The following is a 16,272-nucleotide window of genomic DNA, read 5'->3' as shown; positions in this document are numbered from 1 at the left end:
TATGATCCCCAAAGATACTGCATGGGATTGCAATATCTGTCACATGAGGTTTTTGCCTGTGAAAATTTCTGGTTGTAATAAGGAGTACTACAGTAGATGGAACAACCAATTTTGTGTTTTTTATTGGGGATTAAGTTCTGCTGGCTGTCAAGGGTAAACTATTTGTAACTTGTGGAAGGGGCACCAAAAGCCTTGGATAAGTGACTGTTTTCATTGTATAAATCCGAGTAAATATATTTTGACAAACTAATCTTCCTCTCAGGTTTTTTCTTTTTTCTTTTAGTTTCTCACAGCTTCAGAGAGAAGGACTGCATGCTTGTTTGCTAGTACTTAATGATTAAACTAAAACTAATTAATAATCAATTCAGAAACTTTTATTTTTGTCTTGATCACTCCCTACGTCATGTTAGGAGCATGGTTCTACTTCATACCTTTATATTAACATAATTGTATTACTATTACAATTAAGCATCCTCAGACATTTGTTAATCTTTATTTACATATTGTTTGGTGTTTTTAAAAGAAAAACAATGTAGCACCCCACTTTTGTTTGAATTTTTGTCTTACAAAGTGTTTCTGAAGTTATTCTGACTTCATTCTCTACATTCATGTTGGGAATTGGATGTGTTTGGTGGTGGGGAAAACTTCCCTTCACTTCAAGGAAAATCAAAAGCGCGAAGAAACACTGACATCTCTGACATAGGGCAGTGCAAGTAAGTGTTAAATAGAATAATTTTAGTACTTCTGGGAATTATTTACTCTTGCTTACAGTATATTTTAATGGATCTCTTTTTCATATTTTGTGATCCAGGTCTCCAGAGGTGAAAACAAATGTAATGATAAACACTCCTATCTTCTTAAGCAAGTGTCGTTTTAATCCCATTTGGCGAGCATTAAATGGAGTTGATGGGCATTAGACTGTTTTACTTTACAGGGGAGGGAGAAATTATTCAGGCTATTTGCTGGAGAACGTTCAAAAAACGCTTGGAGTTTTACCAAGACTTTGAAAGATCATGAAAATGTCAATGTGCTTTAGGCCTAGAAGGAGGTTTTGAATTGTGCCAACGTGTTTATGAATAACTTTTACATCTCATTGCAGTTCTACATAGCTTCCTGCTTCCTTCCTCATTAAAAAAGAGAAAATGCATTTGTGTGTTCAAGCCTCTGTTCGGGCATGAAAGAACTAAGACTGAACAATATATGCCATAATGACTCAATAAGATGGATTTCTATTAGATCGTAAGCATTTTGGGGGAAGGGACTATCACTTATGTTTATACAGTGCATAGCTGGTCTCTAGATGCTACTGCAATACAGACATTAAATAATAACTTTAGGCAGAAGCACGTTGACTCTTCTTTCTTCTCCCTCCCCCAAACACAAATTAGTAAATTTATCTTCTTCCTAGTTGGTGAGGGATGCTTTGCTGGTTTCCTTCTAAGCTCTTCTGAAAAAGACATCTAACTTTTAAAAAATGTTGATAGTTTAAGATAAACTTTTAGTCCCATGATCATAAATAAATTTGAAACAGTGACTCAGGAGAATTTGGGGTTGTGGGTTTACTCCACACTGGCAACTTAAAACAATTATCATAGAAATGTAGGGCTGGAAGGGACTTTGAGAGGTCAAGTCTAGCCCCCTGCACTGAGGCAGGACCAAGTAAATCTAGACCATCACTGACAAGTGTTTGTCCAACTGGTTCTTAACCTCCAGTGATGGGGATTCCACAGTCTCCTCTGAAAGTCTATTCCAGAGCTTAACTACCGTTAGAGGTACAAAGTTTGTCCTAATATCTAACCTAAATCATCCTTGTTGCAGATTTAAGCCCATTACTTCTTGTCCTGTCTCCAGTGATATGGAGTACAGTTGATCACCAACGTCTTTATAACAACAGTCTTCAAATATGTTAAGGGCTATCAGGTTTCCCCTTTCTCGCCCCCCAGTATTCTTTTCTCGTGACTAAACTTGTCCAGTTTTTCTAACCTCCTAGGTCAGGTCTGGGTTCTCTCCAATTTGTCCACATCTTTCTTCAAGTGTGGTACCCAGAGTTGGACAGAGCACTCCAGCCGAGGTCTCACTGCTGCCATGCAGAGTGATTATAACCAGTTGCATTTCTGTTTAAAACAGTGTGAAGAAAATCATGGCCTCTTTTAGAAACATAGAAAACATTTTTCTCAAGAAGGTAGACTGTGGTTGGTAAACCAGACTATTTTATCACTTTCGTGGAATACACTGATATGATCTATATGACTGCCTCTAATTTCCTCTTGGCAAAATTTCAGTGAGTTTATAGTACTGCTGCCAGATTTATCCTGAAGATCCCTTATTATCCATACCAACATCACTTATAAAGATGTAGGATAAGTAAGTGGAAAACAGAAGATCATTCCCTTTTTTGGTTGGCTTTCTGAAAGTCAGTATTTCTGAGTGTCTGAGGCTACTTACAATCCACCAGTATGGTCTAATGGCTCAACGCTTCCTTGTTTGACAGGCTGCATTTTTCACATCTTCAGTTTAAGTTGCATCTTCAGACTCTTTCTTTTTGCTTTAGTTGATAGCTTCATCTTACAGCCAATCCAACAGATGCAGTTTCATGTCAAGAGGGAGTACTGAAAGGCTGCTCCCGGTTGCACTAATTCCAGCATTGGAATACAGGAGTATTGCTGGGCTAACCTTTGTATACACCTGAGCAAGAGCTATTTGAGAATAACTGCAGCTATGTGTGGGGCTCCTGAGCTGAGCGCGGTTACTCTATCATCTTGATTTCAGTTGTAGTATGTTTCTAACAATTCGTCTTTAAGTGACCCTGAAGAACTGTTAGAATTCTTTGTATGTGCCTCTCGCAATTGGCAAGCATATACTTATATTTCTATGCATGCAAAGATTTTTGGTTCTATAGACTGATAGGTTTCTTGTTAAAAAGAGATCTTTAGAGGTGAAGTAGTCTTTCTGTGCATTTGAGGATTTTCTGTACTTTAATACAAATAGAGTTTTCAATGTATAGAATATGGTCATAAATATTGTTTGAGAATGCAGTTAGCAGAAGGTTGTTTTTTTTATGTTCTCTTTTTACTGTAATGTGACTGTTCTGGTAACTTGCAGCTTTCCCAGGGTAACCTTGGACATGTATACTGTAAGGGTTATTTTTGTTGTGGTTACATACAAATGGACAGTGAAAACAAACAAGTACAGTCATGTAGGAAAGTGGCACGAGTTAAGTGTTCTTGCCTAAAGGCCACTTTGAACTTTTAGGAGGTGGGTTTGCCACTCTATAGCAAATGGTCATTTGATATAATCTCTGTGTTGAATAACAAGCTGCTATAACGTAGAAATCAAATAATATGTTTAATTTTAGGTTTCATTTTAAGTATTCATAATTTCAGGAGTTATGCTGGTGTTTGACTCTCTAATGCTTCTTTTGAGTAGTATTGTGGATGATAGCTTAAGATCTTTGTAGCAAGTGAGCAAGTCTTATAATTTGCATTTCAGGGTCTGATTCAGTGAATAGAAGAAGTGAAATTAACTGAAGTGTTTTGTAGCAGCTGAGGCCCTCCACTTACTGGCAGAGAAACTTTTACAATGCAGAATGATACCTCAGCAAATCTCACCTGGTTTTTTCCCCCAAAGAGAAAGCTGCCAATTTAAATAGAAGAGGTCACCTGAAACTTTGTAGTTCTTGGTGTCATGTGGCCAATGCAGCCCTTCCATGTAGGCAGGTGTAAATGGGTGCACGGGACCAAGATTATTTAATCACCTTGACCTCTAACTAAAATTTTAACTAAGACCAGACTCTTTATTTGGAATTTGCCTCTGATTAAAGAGAACGTTACAGTAAAAGAGACACCTGTGCCTGGGGACCTGTATCCAATGTTTGTTAAGTTTCTAGGGTTTAGCTGGGTGGAAGCACATTGATGTATATTCTGGTTCTCAGCAAGAATTCTGAACAATTATAAAATGGTAACTTTTGCTTCTATGAAAGTTTCCATTTGAGGTGCATTTAATAAAAAGATGGACATTTGAGCTTAACGTTCCTTGACAGATGGCTCACAGCTTGACTTCTGATGAAACAACAAAATCACAAACCTAAATAATTTTGAAGTATGATTTTTTTGTGTTTGCTTTTAATTGAAAAATATGTTTCGAGAAGCAACAGGAAAGTGTTGCCAACCTTTTTCCCCTAACCGTGTGTGTCTTTATATATACAGAAACTTAGTATAAACTTAAACTGCGTGAATCTAATTCTGTAACATTACCCTGTTCTAGAAATTCGAGCTGGAAAAGACCTCTTGAACATAGTCCATCTCACTGAGCATTCGGCTCCAGCTACTGTAGTTACCATTTTATAATAGTTCAGAATTCTTGCTGAGGACCAGAATGTACATCTACCTGCTTCCACATAGCCAGATCGTAGGAGCTTTGCTCCCCCAATCTAACAGACATAGGATAAAGGTCCTGAGGCAGAGGTGTCTTAGAGTACAGTAGTGGTCCTCAAACTGGTGCGCAGGCCATAACCAAGTTGAACATGGGTTGGTTTCATATATAGCATTAGTCTCAAAACCAGGGTTGCAGCTACACTGATTTAAATTATGAATATGATGCACTGAATATTCAGTTTTAAGCATGGTATGCTAAGTTTTAAATAAATATAAGAACCACTGGACCCTGATGCAGCAGCAGCAGCAAAATACAGGGCTTATGGAGTGAAGAGTAGCAGCCAACTAACTAGAGTAATTGTACATTAAAAGAGATGGGGAAGTTTTGGCAAACAGCAGGACCACCCGTCTTACAGGAAGTGACATGGAATACTTCATGTCCATTTGGAGCCAGAATGGATTGACTTTACTGTGTTTAAAGTCTTTGGGCTCCACAGAAACATTAAATTTTTCAGTAAACACTCAAAACCAGTATTAATACTTTCTTTATTAAAAATCCGTACTTAACAAAATCCTATTAAAATGTCTGAAAAAGAACAGTTAAGGGATCCAAATAGTGCCCCTCTACCATAAATTCTTCATCACTTACTGGCATCCCAACTGATCTTATGTTGTCTCCCTGCAGAGATGTACATAAGTCCAAATAAAATATTTCTAGGTTATAAAGTTTCATTTCCTGTTAAGGGATCAACTTCAAATAATGGTAACACATTACAACATTACTCGCTACAGTACTAACCTACAGCTCTTCAAGGCATGGACTGTCTTACTGTGTGTTTGTACAGCATCTAATGCAGTCGAGCCCTGATCTTGAACTATTACATATTGGGGTTGGTGGTATTGCAGTGCCCCTCCCAGCAGGGACTAGAATCTGGGTCTTGCACTCCAAGGCTGGCGAAGCCTGTGAGTCTGAGAGCCTGCCACATACAGAGGACTTGGACCCTGGTGCTGCTAGTGCCTCATTACTTTGTAGAATCTCTCTGGTGTGCTTGAGTGGTGCTAGTAAAATACAGAAGGCGCTATAGACTCGCTGTAATGTAAGTTAGCCTGGTGCGTGTCTGAAAGCAAGGAACCTTGTAAATATTGTGGAAAGAAGAGCTTCTTTTTGGAGTCCCAGATGGGACTGGAGGAATCTCTTTATTGGAACTGGGGCAGTGCACTGCTATATTACATGAATGGTTTTGGAGACTTAGCAGTACAACAGCGAAATCTGTAACCTGGAATCAGTCATTAGCAAAATCCTAATATTCAGACTCTGAAACCAGGATCTGATTTACTCATGACCAATGCTGTGTCCTTGCTTAGGCTCTTCAGTTCATGGATGAATGAAATTGCTGCACATGAGCAGCATGAGTATAGAGTCCTCTTAGCATAGCCCTTCTATTGCAATACAACTTCGTCTGTCAGTGGAAGTTCACTGTCATTAGCACTTTGGTTTGCATACCGCTGTGTGCTTTGAAGATATTTGAAACCTTTGTTCAGATTCCTGTTAAATGAAATTTTACTGTCAGTTTATCATAAGAAGGTTTGTTTTCTGTCTAATGACTGAGACGGTTGCTCAAAGGAAAGCTTTGATAACTCAGGCCTTTCCATTTAAAATGCCAAAGTTCTGTTTCGTATGCACTGTTGTAGCCGTGTCGGTCCCAGGATATTAGAGACACAAGGTGGGTGAGGTAATATCTTTTATTGGACCAGCTTCTACTGGTGAGAGAGACGAGCTTTATACCTCACCCACCGTATCGCTCTAAAGTTCTGTTTTGTCTGTTCTACAGATGGAAGCCCTGAATTTGGAAGAATAGCTTCTCAATAGTGAATGATCAATTAGCTGATGAATCGGAGATGGATAACGCTTGTTGATTGGACTGGCTGAAATAATTTGAACTAGCTTCCTCAAATTCTTCATAGGTTTTTTGATTTGTCATTTCAGCAAACCAAAGAAGTTACAATTACTTTAACATTTTCAAATATACTAGAAGCATAATTACTAAGGAAAACATGCGTTCAGTATATCACTTTGCTAAAAATTCCAGGAAATCAAGGTATACATGTGTTGTGTGTAAAAGCAATTCCACAGATTATAATTATGAATCAAAAGCCTTTATTTTGTTGTTCAGCACAGTCTGAAAGAGTGTATCGAGAGAACCACTTCTCACCACATGATACGTAAAAATATATTATTCTTTTTTACTGGAATGGAATTTCAGAGCTCTCCACTCTGCTGAAAACTTACATCATTTGAACTTAGAGAGACAAAGTGGGTGAGGTAATATCTTTTATTGGACCAACTTCTGTTGGTGAAAGCAACAAGCTTTTGAACTGCATAGAGCTCTTTCTCAGGTCTGGGAAATGTACTCAGATTGTCACAGCTAAATACAAGGTTAAACAGATAGTTTAGCATAAGCAGTTAGCACACATTCTAAGGCACCATTCAAGGTAAACGCAAGCTCAGTTTTAAAAGACTATAAAGCATGTGAGATAATCGGAAAATGTAATTGCTGGATTGACTCTAACCCTGTAATTAAATAATAATGCTAATGGAAATTTACTTTCAACCTTTCAATTTCACCAATCCTAGGTAGTGTAAGAGACTCTTGATTTAGACATTGGCAGGCACAAAGCAGAAGAAAAGCTTGAGGATTTATAGAAAGCAAAAATGTGTTTAATGCACCTACACAGATTCAAATTACAAAGAACGTTGAATCTGAAACTTGAAAAAAGGATTTGTATACCTGGAAATTAAATTGCTGTGAATTACATACACTAATCTGAAGACTTTTCCTTGTTCGTATTCTTGTTTTCTGTAGGAAGGAGTAGTTGTCTTAACTACTTCATGATGATGCGTCCAATAGCAATGCAATGGTATGGGTTAGTAGATCTGGGGTAGTGAGATGGATATTCTGGAATACTCTTGAAATTCTGCTAGTCGATCAGTATACAGTAATGCAATTATTCTGACTTTAGAAACCAAACTTCCATGGAAGAAACTCCCCCTTCCAACTTTGGCCCTGATTCTGCAAAGACATGAGCACATGCTTAACTTTATTTATGCACTGTGAGAAGTACCATTGAAGTACAAACATTTTTGCAGATGTAAGTTGATGGAGTGTAATCTGTCAGATGGCTTGGTTTTAAAATGAAAATCTGTTGTTTCACCTATGTAATGTAATAGTCATGGCAATCTTTCAGACTAACAGGGATGCCAAAGGAAAAATATGATCCTCCAGATCCTCGCAGAATTTACACCATCATGTCAGCAGAGGAGGTAGCCAATGGGAAGAAGTCTCAATGGGCAGAATTAGAAATCTCGGGTGAGTTTTTTCAAATCTTGGCATGGCTAAATTGCTGATTAGGAATAGCTCTAATGTATAGTAATACTGATATGAACTCTTCTCTTATAAAGGTGCTCTGTTTCGGAGAAGGGAGAGAACATAATTAAAGAAAAACACCTGACTTCTAGGATCACTCAAGAGAATTTCCAGTTTAGCCTCAAAACACTGTCAAGTTTTGAGTGTGAATAGATTTGGTTAAAAACTAACTTGCAAAAAGCAGATTTGCTTCTGCTTTTTTTCTTTCTTTCCATTTCTCCTTCTTACTCAAAATTAGTGTTGGATGGTCATTTAAAACCTGTTAGTGATGAAAAGTTACAGATAGATTCTGATGAGTGAGTTCAGTTCTTCCTCCTAGGGTATGTTTCAGCACTTACTGTATATACTCGTTCATACGCCGAATTTTTTTCGTAAAAAAGGGAAGCATCAGAGAAGGGGGTCGGCTTATGAACAGGTATAGAGAGCGGGAGAGGTGGGACACAGCCCCTCCCCACAACAGAGAGGGCAAGGAGAGCCGGCATGGCCAGTGTCTTTCCGCTTCTGGCCATGCTGCTCTCCCCCCAGCCTCCAAAGCAGCTGCAGCTCCGGGGCTGGCAGGTTGCAGCTGTGCCACGCTCGGCCCCAGACGCCAGAGCAGGCTGTGGCCGTGCCTCCGGAGCAGGCTGCAGCTGTGCTGCCCAGCCCATCAGAACATGCTGCAGCCGCGCCATCCACCTGCTGGAGCAGCTCCGGTCAGGCCAGAGACATCCACCCCTGGCCCTCCCCAGATAAGGTGGGATGGGGAAAGTCTGTGGGGGTCCCGGGGTAGGTCATGTGGGGGGTGGTCACAGGGGTTACTCCCCTGACCCTTAGCTTCTCCCCCAAAAATGTCCCCACCAGTTGCTGTCCTGGCCCATCAGGGTAAGCAGCTGGCGGGTCGGGACAGTTTGTTTACTTAGGTTTACCTCCGTGCCTGCAGTTGCTCGAGGTAAACAAACCGTCTCTGCCTGCCAGTGGCATATCCTGATGGCCCAGGAGCCAAAGTTTGCCAACCCCTGAATTATAGGGTCGGTTTATGAATGGGTCATAAAAAATTTCCATTTTTTACTTTTCCATTTGGGAGGTCGGCTTATAAACGAACCAGCTTATGGTTGAGTATATACAGTATTTAGAGTAAGAAATCAAAATTCCATTCTGTTACCAGACATGGGATTTCCACATCTGATTTTTCCATGTAGCACATTAAAAGTGCCCCTCCATTCCCCAATGACTTGTGCCTATTGTCTTGACGTAATAAAATGCTGTTTGAAGACCTAGTTCTTTACATTTTCTCTTTTAGGTAGAGTGCGGTGCTTAAGTACGTCACTTTGGTCACTGACTCACTTGACTGCTCTACACCTCAATGACAATAATCTTGCTCGCATTCCACCTGATATTGCCAAGCTCCATAATCTGGTTTACCTGGATCTATCATCCAACAAACTCAGAAGTTTACCAGCAGAACTAGGAAACATGGTATCTCTCAGGTGAGAAGCGTTGCCCTGGTTAACTTCCCAAGAGTCTGTCAACGATGCATTTTTGAACAAGTGAACCTGAACTTTGTCCTTGAACTTGTTGAATAAATTTTTCTGAAAAACTCTTAAGACTTACATTAATATAGACACGCAAGGCAAATTATTTTTATTTTTAAGGGATCCTCTTTAGCATTAAACCTCCAAAACCCTGAATGTTTTACTTTTGTTTTAAAGTATTCCCCATATGACTGGCTAATGTTTTACATGAATAATTCACTAATTACATTGAGCTAAGGTCCATTGCTACAAATGTTCAATGCTGGCTTTTAGCCGGCTTGCCAATAAAGAAAACCCTTTCAACTAGCCACAAGTAGCACTTCTTCCTTTCCAAGTAAAATGCTTACTCAGTGTAAAAAAAGATTTTTTTTTCCTTATCCCATTTACATGACCTTCAGAGGTCAGTACAAAAATTAATGTAGTTTCATGCTTCCTAAACTTGAGACCTTGTGCATGTATGCGGTCTCCTTTCTCTGATGTATTTTGGTATTTAGTTCCTTATCTTTGAACTTAGAGATGTAAAATACTGTAATCTTATTTATAGAAAGTATAACCATTTTAAAACCAAAGTACGCTTCCCTCAAGAGTATCACAGCATATAATGTCATGAGAATGATCCTCCTAAAATGATGCTAATAAACTACTTTTTCATCTATTGCAGGGAATTGCTTTTAAATAACAATCTGTTACGGGTTTTGCCTTATGAACTTGGACGGCTCTTCCAGCTACAAACCTTAGGTTTGAAAGGTAAGTGCACTTCTAATAATTCTCCTGATTGATATTTTTGGGTTCTGTAGCTTTCCATGGTATTTTAAAACTCCCTTCCAAAGCAAGTCATCATCTAAATTTGTGGCATGCGTGGCTGCTTCTGCTGTATTTGCTCCAGAGACCTTCCCCCCCACCCCCCCCCCCCCCCCCGAACAAAATTATACCTAATAAATAGAACTGTGTAAATCAAACTGAAACATTATTTTATAATAAAAATGCCTTATGCACATCAAATCTACTAACCGCTTTATTTAGATGACTCTGTTGTTCTTGGAGGGAATATTATTTTAACACTTAACTTGAAACAGAACAATTAAATTATAGAAAGGCTACCAAATCAGTCTTCATGAATCTGGATATTCTTGTTCCCATCCTATGCACTGAGCAAGAGTGAGGAATTCACAATAATAGGTATGACAGACTACCTGTGAGGAATGTAGAGGGGTTATTAAGAAGGTTCTGATTGTAAGTTAATAACAATTTAGTCTGAATTCTAGTCTTCTAATAAAAATCAATATTTCCTTAAAAGATGTATAACTTTTTGGGAGGATATATAGAACAAAAAGCAGGCGTTGCAGGGAACAGATCTGGACAAGAACCAAGTTGTGGAAATTTCCCTTTTCTAGCAAAATAGTATTGCATCGTGTTCTGCTAGCACCCTGCCTTAGTCCAATAATGTGATTTACATTTTTACTTTAAAAAAATATTCTCCTGCACATGTTCCACTGGAAGGATATTTCAGGTTCACCATATGAAAATAATTCTGCATTCTTCAAAAAACCAATATATTTGGCCTTCAACGTACGGGAGGCTGAGATGGCAAGAAAGAAACTTCTAGAGGGATTATGAATGCTTTTGGAAGGGGAGAGTAGATGATACTTCAGGGCAGTGGAGTTTGTTTTAGATGAGCAAAAACTGGCTGACTAATTAAGTAAAAATAGATATACTTCCCTGATAAAGAGAGTATTCATTACATTAGGGTTTGTAGTTTGAGGACGTGCATTTTTAGGGGAAAAATTCCCAAAACTTTCTGAATTTGGCAAAATGTCCTGCAGCTTTCTAGTAACCCTATTCATAAATTTATTTTTTGGTGTTTTGTTTTGTTAAACTTTTTGTTTAAAACTTGGTCTGTGTCCAAAGTTTGCTAATTTGGAAAATTAAACAAAATGCTTTCAGCCATATTTGAGATAAGCAAGGATGAATGAAGGCTCCTATAGGACAGTAGTAAAAGACTGAACTTTGAAAGTTGAAACTCTGCAAGTAAAATACTCCACGCTGGGCAGAAGAGCATTCTCTGGGTTTAAGGAAAAATCAGTTCGGACTTTCAGTTTGACATAACTGTTAAACTATGCACTGTGCATGCTCTATACAAAGTTTCAAAATCCTTCAGTCTGGGTGCTCTTGGGAAGAGATGCATTCTGCATGCATGCACAGTTAGGAAGTGCATTGTGAGGCTGTTTCTCCTGAAGCCTCTCTATTTTACCCAGAAATTGTTGGAAAGTATAATTGCTGGCTCTTACCTTCAGTTCAGATTTTTGAAGCTTTTGGGCTTTCTAATATGGAATGCATGCAGCCTGGGAAAGCTTGAGAATGGTATCAAGCATTTGCCTCAGCGAGACTTAACATTTGCCCTGGAGCAGTGCCCACCCACCTGTGCATGTGTTTAATGGTGCAGTTTGAGTGTACATGTCATGACATAGTGGCACTGCACATTTTGGTACAAGAAGCTTATTTGTGTCCTCAAACTGCCCATTTTGTCCTTCCCTCACTACTTAAAAAAAAAATGTTTTTATGCAATAATTAAGTGCATAATTTCCGAATCTGAAAATGAATATTTTTAGCGAGTTTGAAGTAAAAACTAAACCACTTAAGTTACTGCTGAGTTGAAATGAAAGGAAAGTATACTATTATCTTTGCTAGCTATTTCTTGATCATCCATCATTATGATAATAGAAATTGGAAATGGAAAAGACTTACTGGATCATCTTGTCCATCCCCTCCTGGGGGAGCTATTCCCTTTTAGGAAAGTCCAGTTGCAGTGCAAGTTTTGATTCGGGTAGCTAATTATCCCATTTTTGTTCTGAATCTCTTTCAGGCAATCCTTTATCACAGGATATTCTCAGCCTGTACCAGGACCCAGATGGAACACGAAAGCTACTAAACTACATGCTTGACAATCTAGCAGGTAACACAGCCAAAAGTTTAGTTTGATATACATAACTAACTGCCAAACACTTCCACTTGTATTTGATAGCATTAAATTGAGGGTCTGAGTTTCTGAATCACTTCCAGCTGCTTTTATGTTACTATCGAGTCCAGGGACTCCCGCCACTAAAATAAGAAAATGGATGTAGTATATTGTAACAGATGTAACCTGCAGTAGAGCATGAAGAAATCTAACTTCCTAGGTAGCTGGATGGCTCGGGTTTAGCATATGGAGTATGGTGCCCTTTAGCTCTAGATCACTGGTTTGAGTCCAGAACTGATCAGTAATGACAAAAGGTTTTGGCTTTCCTAAAGCTCTTCCTGAAGGGATCTGCACATCCAAAAGAAGTTGGTGAGCATCACTGTCTCCTAAATCAATAAACACTGGCATAATTGTTGTCAGTCTCAGTAGAGACAAGGATTAATTTGACAAGGAACCAAACTGTCCTTTCATCCGGAGAGGTTGAGGTACATTTGCTGGGTGACGTGGGAAAGGCTTTCACGGTCACTGTCCTTGTTTTAGACCGGGGTGGGCAAACTTTTTGGCCTGAGGGCCACATTGGGGTATGGAAATTGTATGGCGGGCCATGAATGCTCACGAAATTGACGGTAGGGCAGGATGGGCTAGGGCTCTGGGGTGGGGCCAGAAATGATGCATTCAGGGTGTGTGTGGGGGGGACTCTGTGTTGCGGTGTGGGGTGTGTGAAGGTTTTGGGGTGCAGGACGGGGCTCCAGGCTGAGACCGAGGGGTTTGTAGGGCGGGAGGGGGATTGGGGTGGGGCTGGGGTGTGCAGGCTCTGGGGTGGGGCCAGGGACGAGGGGTTTGGGATGCAGGAGGGTGCTCCAGGCTGGGACCGAGGGGTTTGGAGGGCGGGATGGGGATCAGGGATGGAGCAGGCTGCTGAGCCACAGGCGGGGCTCAGAGGCTCCGGGCGGAACATACTGCAAGCAGCTCCCGGAAGCATGTGCCTCCTCTGGCTTCCAGGTGCAGCCAGGTGGCTCTGCGTGCTGCCCCGTCTGCAGGCGCCACCCCTGCAGCTCCCATTGGCCGGGAACTGCGACCAATGGGAGCTACAGGGGCGGCACCTGCAGACAGGGCAGCGTGCAGAGCCACCTGGCCATGCCTCCGTGTACTACATAGGAGCTGGAACGGGGAGTCATACCGACTGCTCCTGGGAGCCACACAGAGCGGGGCAAGCCCCCGACCCTTTTCCCTGGCTGGAGCAGAGGGCCGGATTAAATGGTCTGATGGGCCCGATGTGGCTCGCGGACCATAGTTTGCCCACCCCTGCATTAGATCTTATTAGTAAACAGAGGGCTTCAGTTTCCTATTTTGGTACTTTTCACTCTTATTATATTCAGATGGCAACCAGCATGATTTCAAGTGCTCATAAACTTCAGTCCAGAAATACCACTGTGAGTAAGAATCTCACACATTTGTTTTAAATCCTGTCCTTATGGGGTTATAACTTAGCCACTCTTAATTCACTGCTGAATATTTTAGCTTGTGTCCAGTTTCCCCCGTTCTCCCTCCTCCAAATATTTGGACATAAACTGAAATAGAGGTTGTTTTGTTTTTTTAAAGTATTTGGTGTATTTGAGAGATTTACTTTGTAGTCCTGTCTACAAAAAGACTTTGTCTTTTTGAAGAAGGGTTGAATACAAACCTTAGTAAGATTTATGGGGTACTTTTGGAAGGACATTTTTTAAACATTAATGACTCCATAACTTTTCTTTAGTGCAGTTTGTTAGAAACTGCAGTTTATATGCAAATTGAGTAGAGAAAAGTCAATCCATCGCACCTGGACTTGAGTGGTATGTGTTGTAAAATTGTTAAACACAATTCCCTCAATACCATTTTAAAAAAAGGATTTTTTCTTGGATAAAGTCCTTTGTAGTTTTACTGCCACCCATGCAGTACATGCAAACTGACTATGTTGTAAATAAGGTCCCTGGGGAGAGGGATTTCAGTAACAATACCAGATGAGAAAATTTGGTCAAATGGCAACTTCGCAGTGGGGCAGAAGGGTTTCAGTGACTGCCTTGTGATATATTAAGAGCAACGGAGGATTCTCAGGTGCTGAGAAACCATGGAGAAGCTATGTGATTGCTGAATTTGCTATTTTATTGCACTTACAATTTTTAGGCCTTTGTATGACTTTTCATACCCCTCTTTGTTTCCTTGAGCCTAAACAGCCTTTGGAATTTCATGTGATGGGGCATATCTCCTCCCTGGGTTTGTCTAGCACAGTATGGAGCAATGCTGCTGAGCCATCAGCTTGATTGTAAGTTAAGATAGTGACTTCCATAGATATTTATAAACCCTAAATTAAATTAATCACTCTTGTAATTTCAGTTCATCCAGAGCAGCTGCCTTCAAGGCCGTGGATTACTTTAAAAGAACGAGACCAAATTCTGCCCTCAGGTAATTTTGTGGCCTTTCTCCCTCCTTTTCCGTCAATGCTTTGCTGACATTTGAAAAACACTTCAAATGTTTGTACTTCACTGAAAGTATTAAGCATAAGTCTTGTTTTTAAAATTTGGGTCAGTCTAAAAATAACAATATATTTTTAAACTTTCTACAATTTATTCTGTGGCCAAGATCTATTTAGATTATTGCTAACTGACTGCAGCAATCTCTAAATCATACAGAGCATTTAAGTTTAAAAAAAAGCTGTGAACGTATATTGCTGTCTTGGGTTCTTCCCTGTGCCCACAGTGGCCCCCTCTAGGTGTTTTGTGACACTGGTTGAGAAGAATACCACAGCCTAGCCTGTGCTTTTCACTTGGTGCAAAAGCAGTTACCTTTCCAAGGTCAGAGTTCAGTGTGTCCTAGGTGTACAGCCGGTGACTGCCCTGATAAGGCAGATACCAAACTCAGTTTGACTTAAACCAAGGAAACTTTAATGGCCATTTCAGAGAAATAGCGAAAATCATAAAATAACTGCACACAAATAACCACAGGCAATGCCTCTAGACTGCAACTAAATGTAGTTCCAGAAGCCCTTGGATCTGCGTGTGTGTTTTTTTCCCTTTCCTTCTCTCTGCTCCCTTGGGTTCATCTGCAATAGGAGAAGCACAGGAATGCCTGGTACTGAAGTTAGTTTGGTGCCCTCTGCTGCTGTTTGTACTGAACTGCAAACATCCACTTAAAGAAAAAAAAAATTTAAAAATGGAACGGCTTTCCTTGGCCCAGTACAAGTTCCTCTCTCTCCTTCTTTTTTTCTTGTTAATAAAATTGCTTGTTTTAGAACACGAATACTTCTTTCTGTTCAAACCGAAATGCATTACTTTAGTGATAACACGATAGGGTCTTCAGAGAATGTGGGGGCTTCAGATGCACGGTATCGCAACTATGCCATTAGTGGAGCGAATAATTAAGGCTGCCAGTGACTCTGTTAAGGTTTCTTTTTTTAACAGGTTTATAGTTGTAATTCTCCGTACTATGGATAGAACATTGTCAGTGTTTTGTCCAAAAAGGTTATTCATGACATTTCTGCTATACTTAGCCTTCTGCTGGGCATGCATACATCAACTTCCTGTGCTGTTTAACCTTTTGTTTGTTTTTAAATTAATCTCCTGCCTCCTTAAAGTAGCTAAAGCAATAGATATTAGCTCTCGGCTCAGTTAGCAATTATTTCTGCTATATTCCTTGCTTTTCCCAAACAAAAATCCTGTAGAGACCCATTGGCTCCTCCGGATTCGTGCTGAGTCACAAAAGTGCAAAACAAACCCTAAAATAGGGACCTGATTGACGTATCTGTTTTGTTTGCAATTCCCATTGATGTCAGTGGGAGATGCATGTATGCACTGACCACTGTACTTTATTTTAACAGTAGTTGTTTCCAGGCTTCAGTATGCCCAAAATGGATAATAGTGCAAACTTAGGCTAAGCAACTAAGAACTCTGTGAACAATTACCTTTTGCACAAACAGATGCATATTTTGCACATGCAAGTGAGAGGTTTTTCCCAGAGTTTAGCCTTGTATG

General features: G+C 40.0%; 1 protein-coding gene across 3 annotated transcripts in view; it reads left to right on the top strand.

The window, feature by feature from the left end:
• The window catches only part of CNOT6L (CCR4-NOT transcription complex subunit 6 like), a 69,127-nt gene that overhangs the window by 37,005 nt on the left and 15,850 nt on the right, over positions 1 to 16,272 (top strand). Inside the window, exons 1-6 of one of the 3 annotated variants that reach the window (XM_037896734.2) lie at positions 694 to 713; positions 7,620 to 7,741; positions 9,078 to 9,264; positions 9,971 to 10,056; positions 12,173 to 12,262; positions 14,639 to 14,707. In XM_037896734.2, the coding sequence (XP_037752662.1) occupies positions 7,630 to 7,741; positions 9,078 to 9,264; positions 9,971 to 10,056; positions 12,173 to 12,262; positions 14,639 to 14,707 (544 nt within the window). In that variant the 5' untranslated portion in view covers positions 694 to 713; positions 7,620 to 7,629. Of the gene's footprint in view, positions 1 to 693; positions 714 to 6,829; positions 7,524 to 7,619; positions 7,742 to 9,077; positions 9,265 to 9,970; positions 10,057 to 12,172; positions 12,263 to 14,638; positions 14,708 to 16,272 lie in introns of those variants that run through there. The other 2 variants (XM_037896733.2, XM_037896732.2) reach the window with 2 other exon arrangements.

Source organism: Chelonia mydas, chromosome 4 (genome assembly GCF_015237465.2).
Source record: "Chelonia mydas isolate rCheMyd1 chromosome 4, rCheMyd1.pri.v2, whole genome shotgun sequence".
NCBI lineage: Eukaryota > Metazoa > Chordata > Testudines > Cheloniidae > Chelonia > Chelonia mydas.
This window is presented reverse-complemented; position numbering and strand designations above follow the sequence as displayed.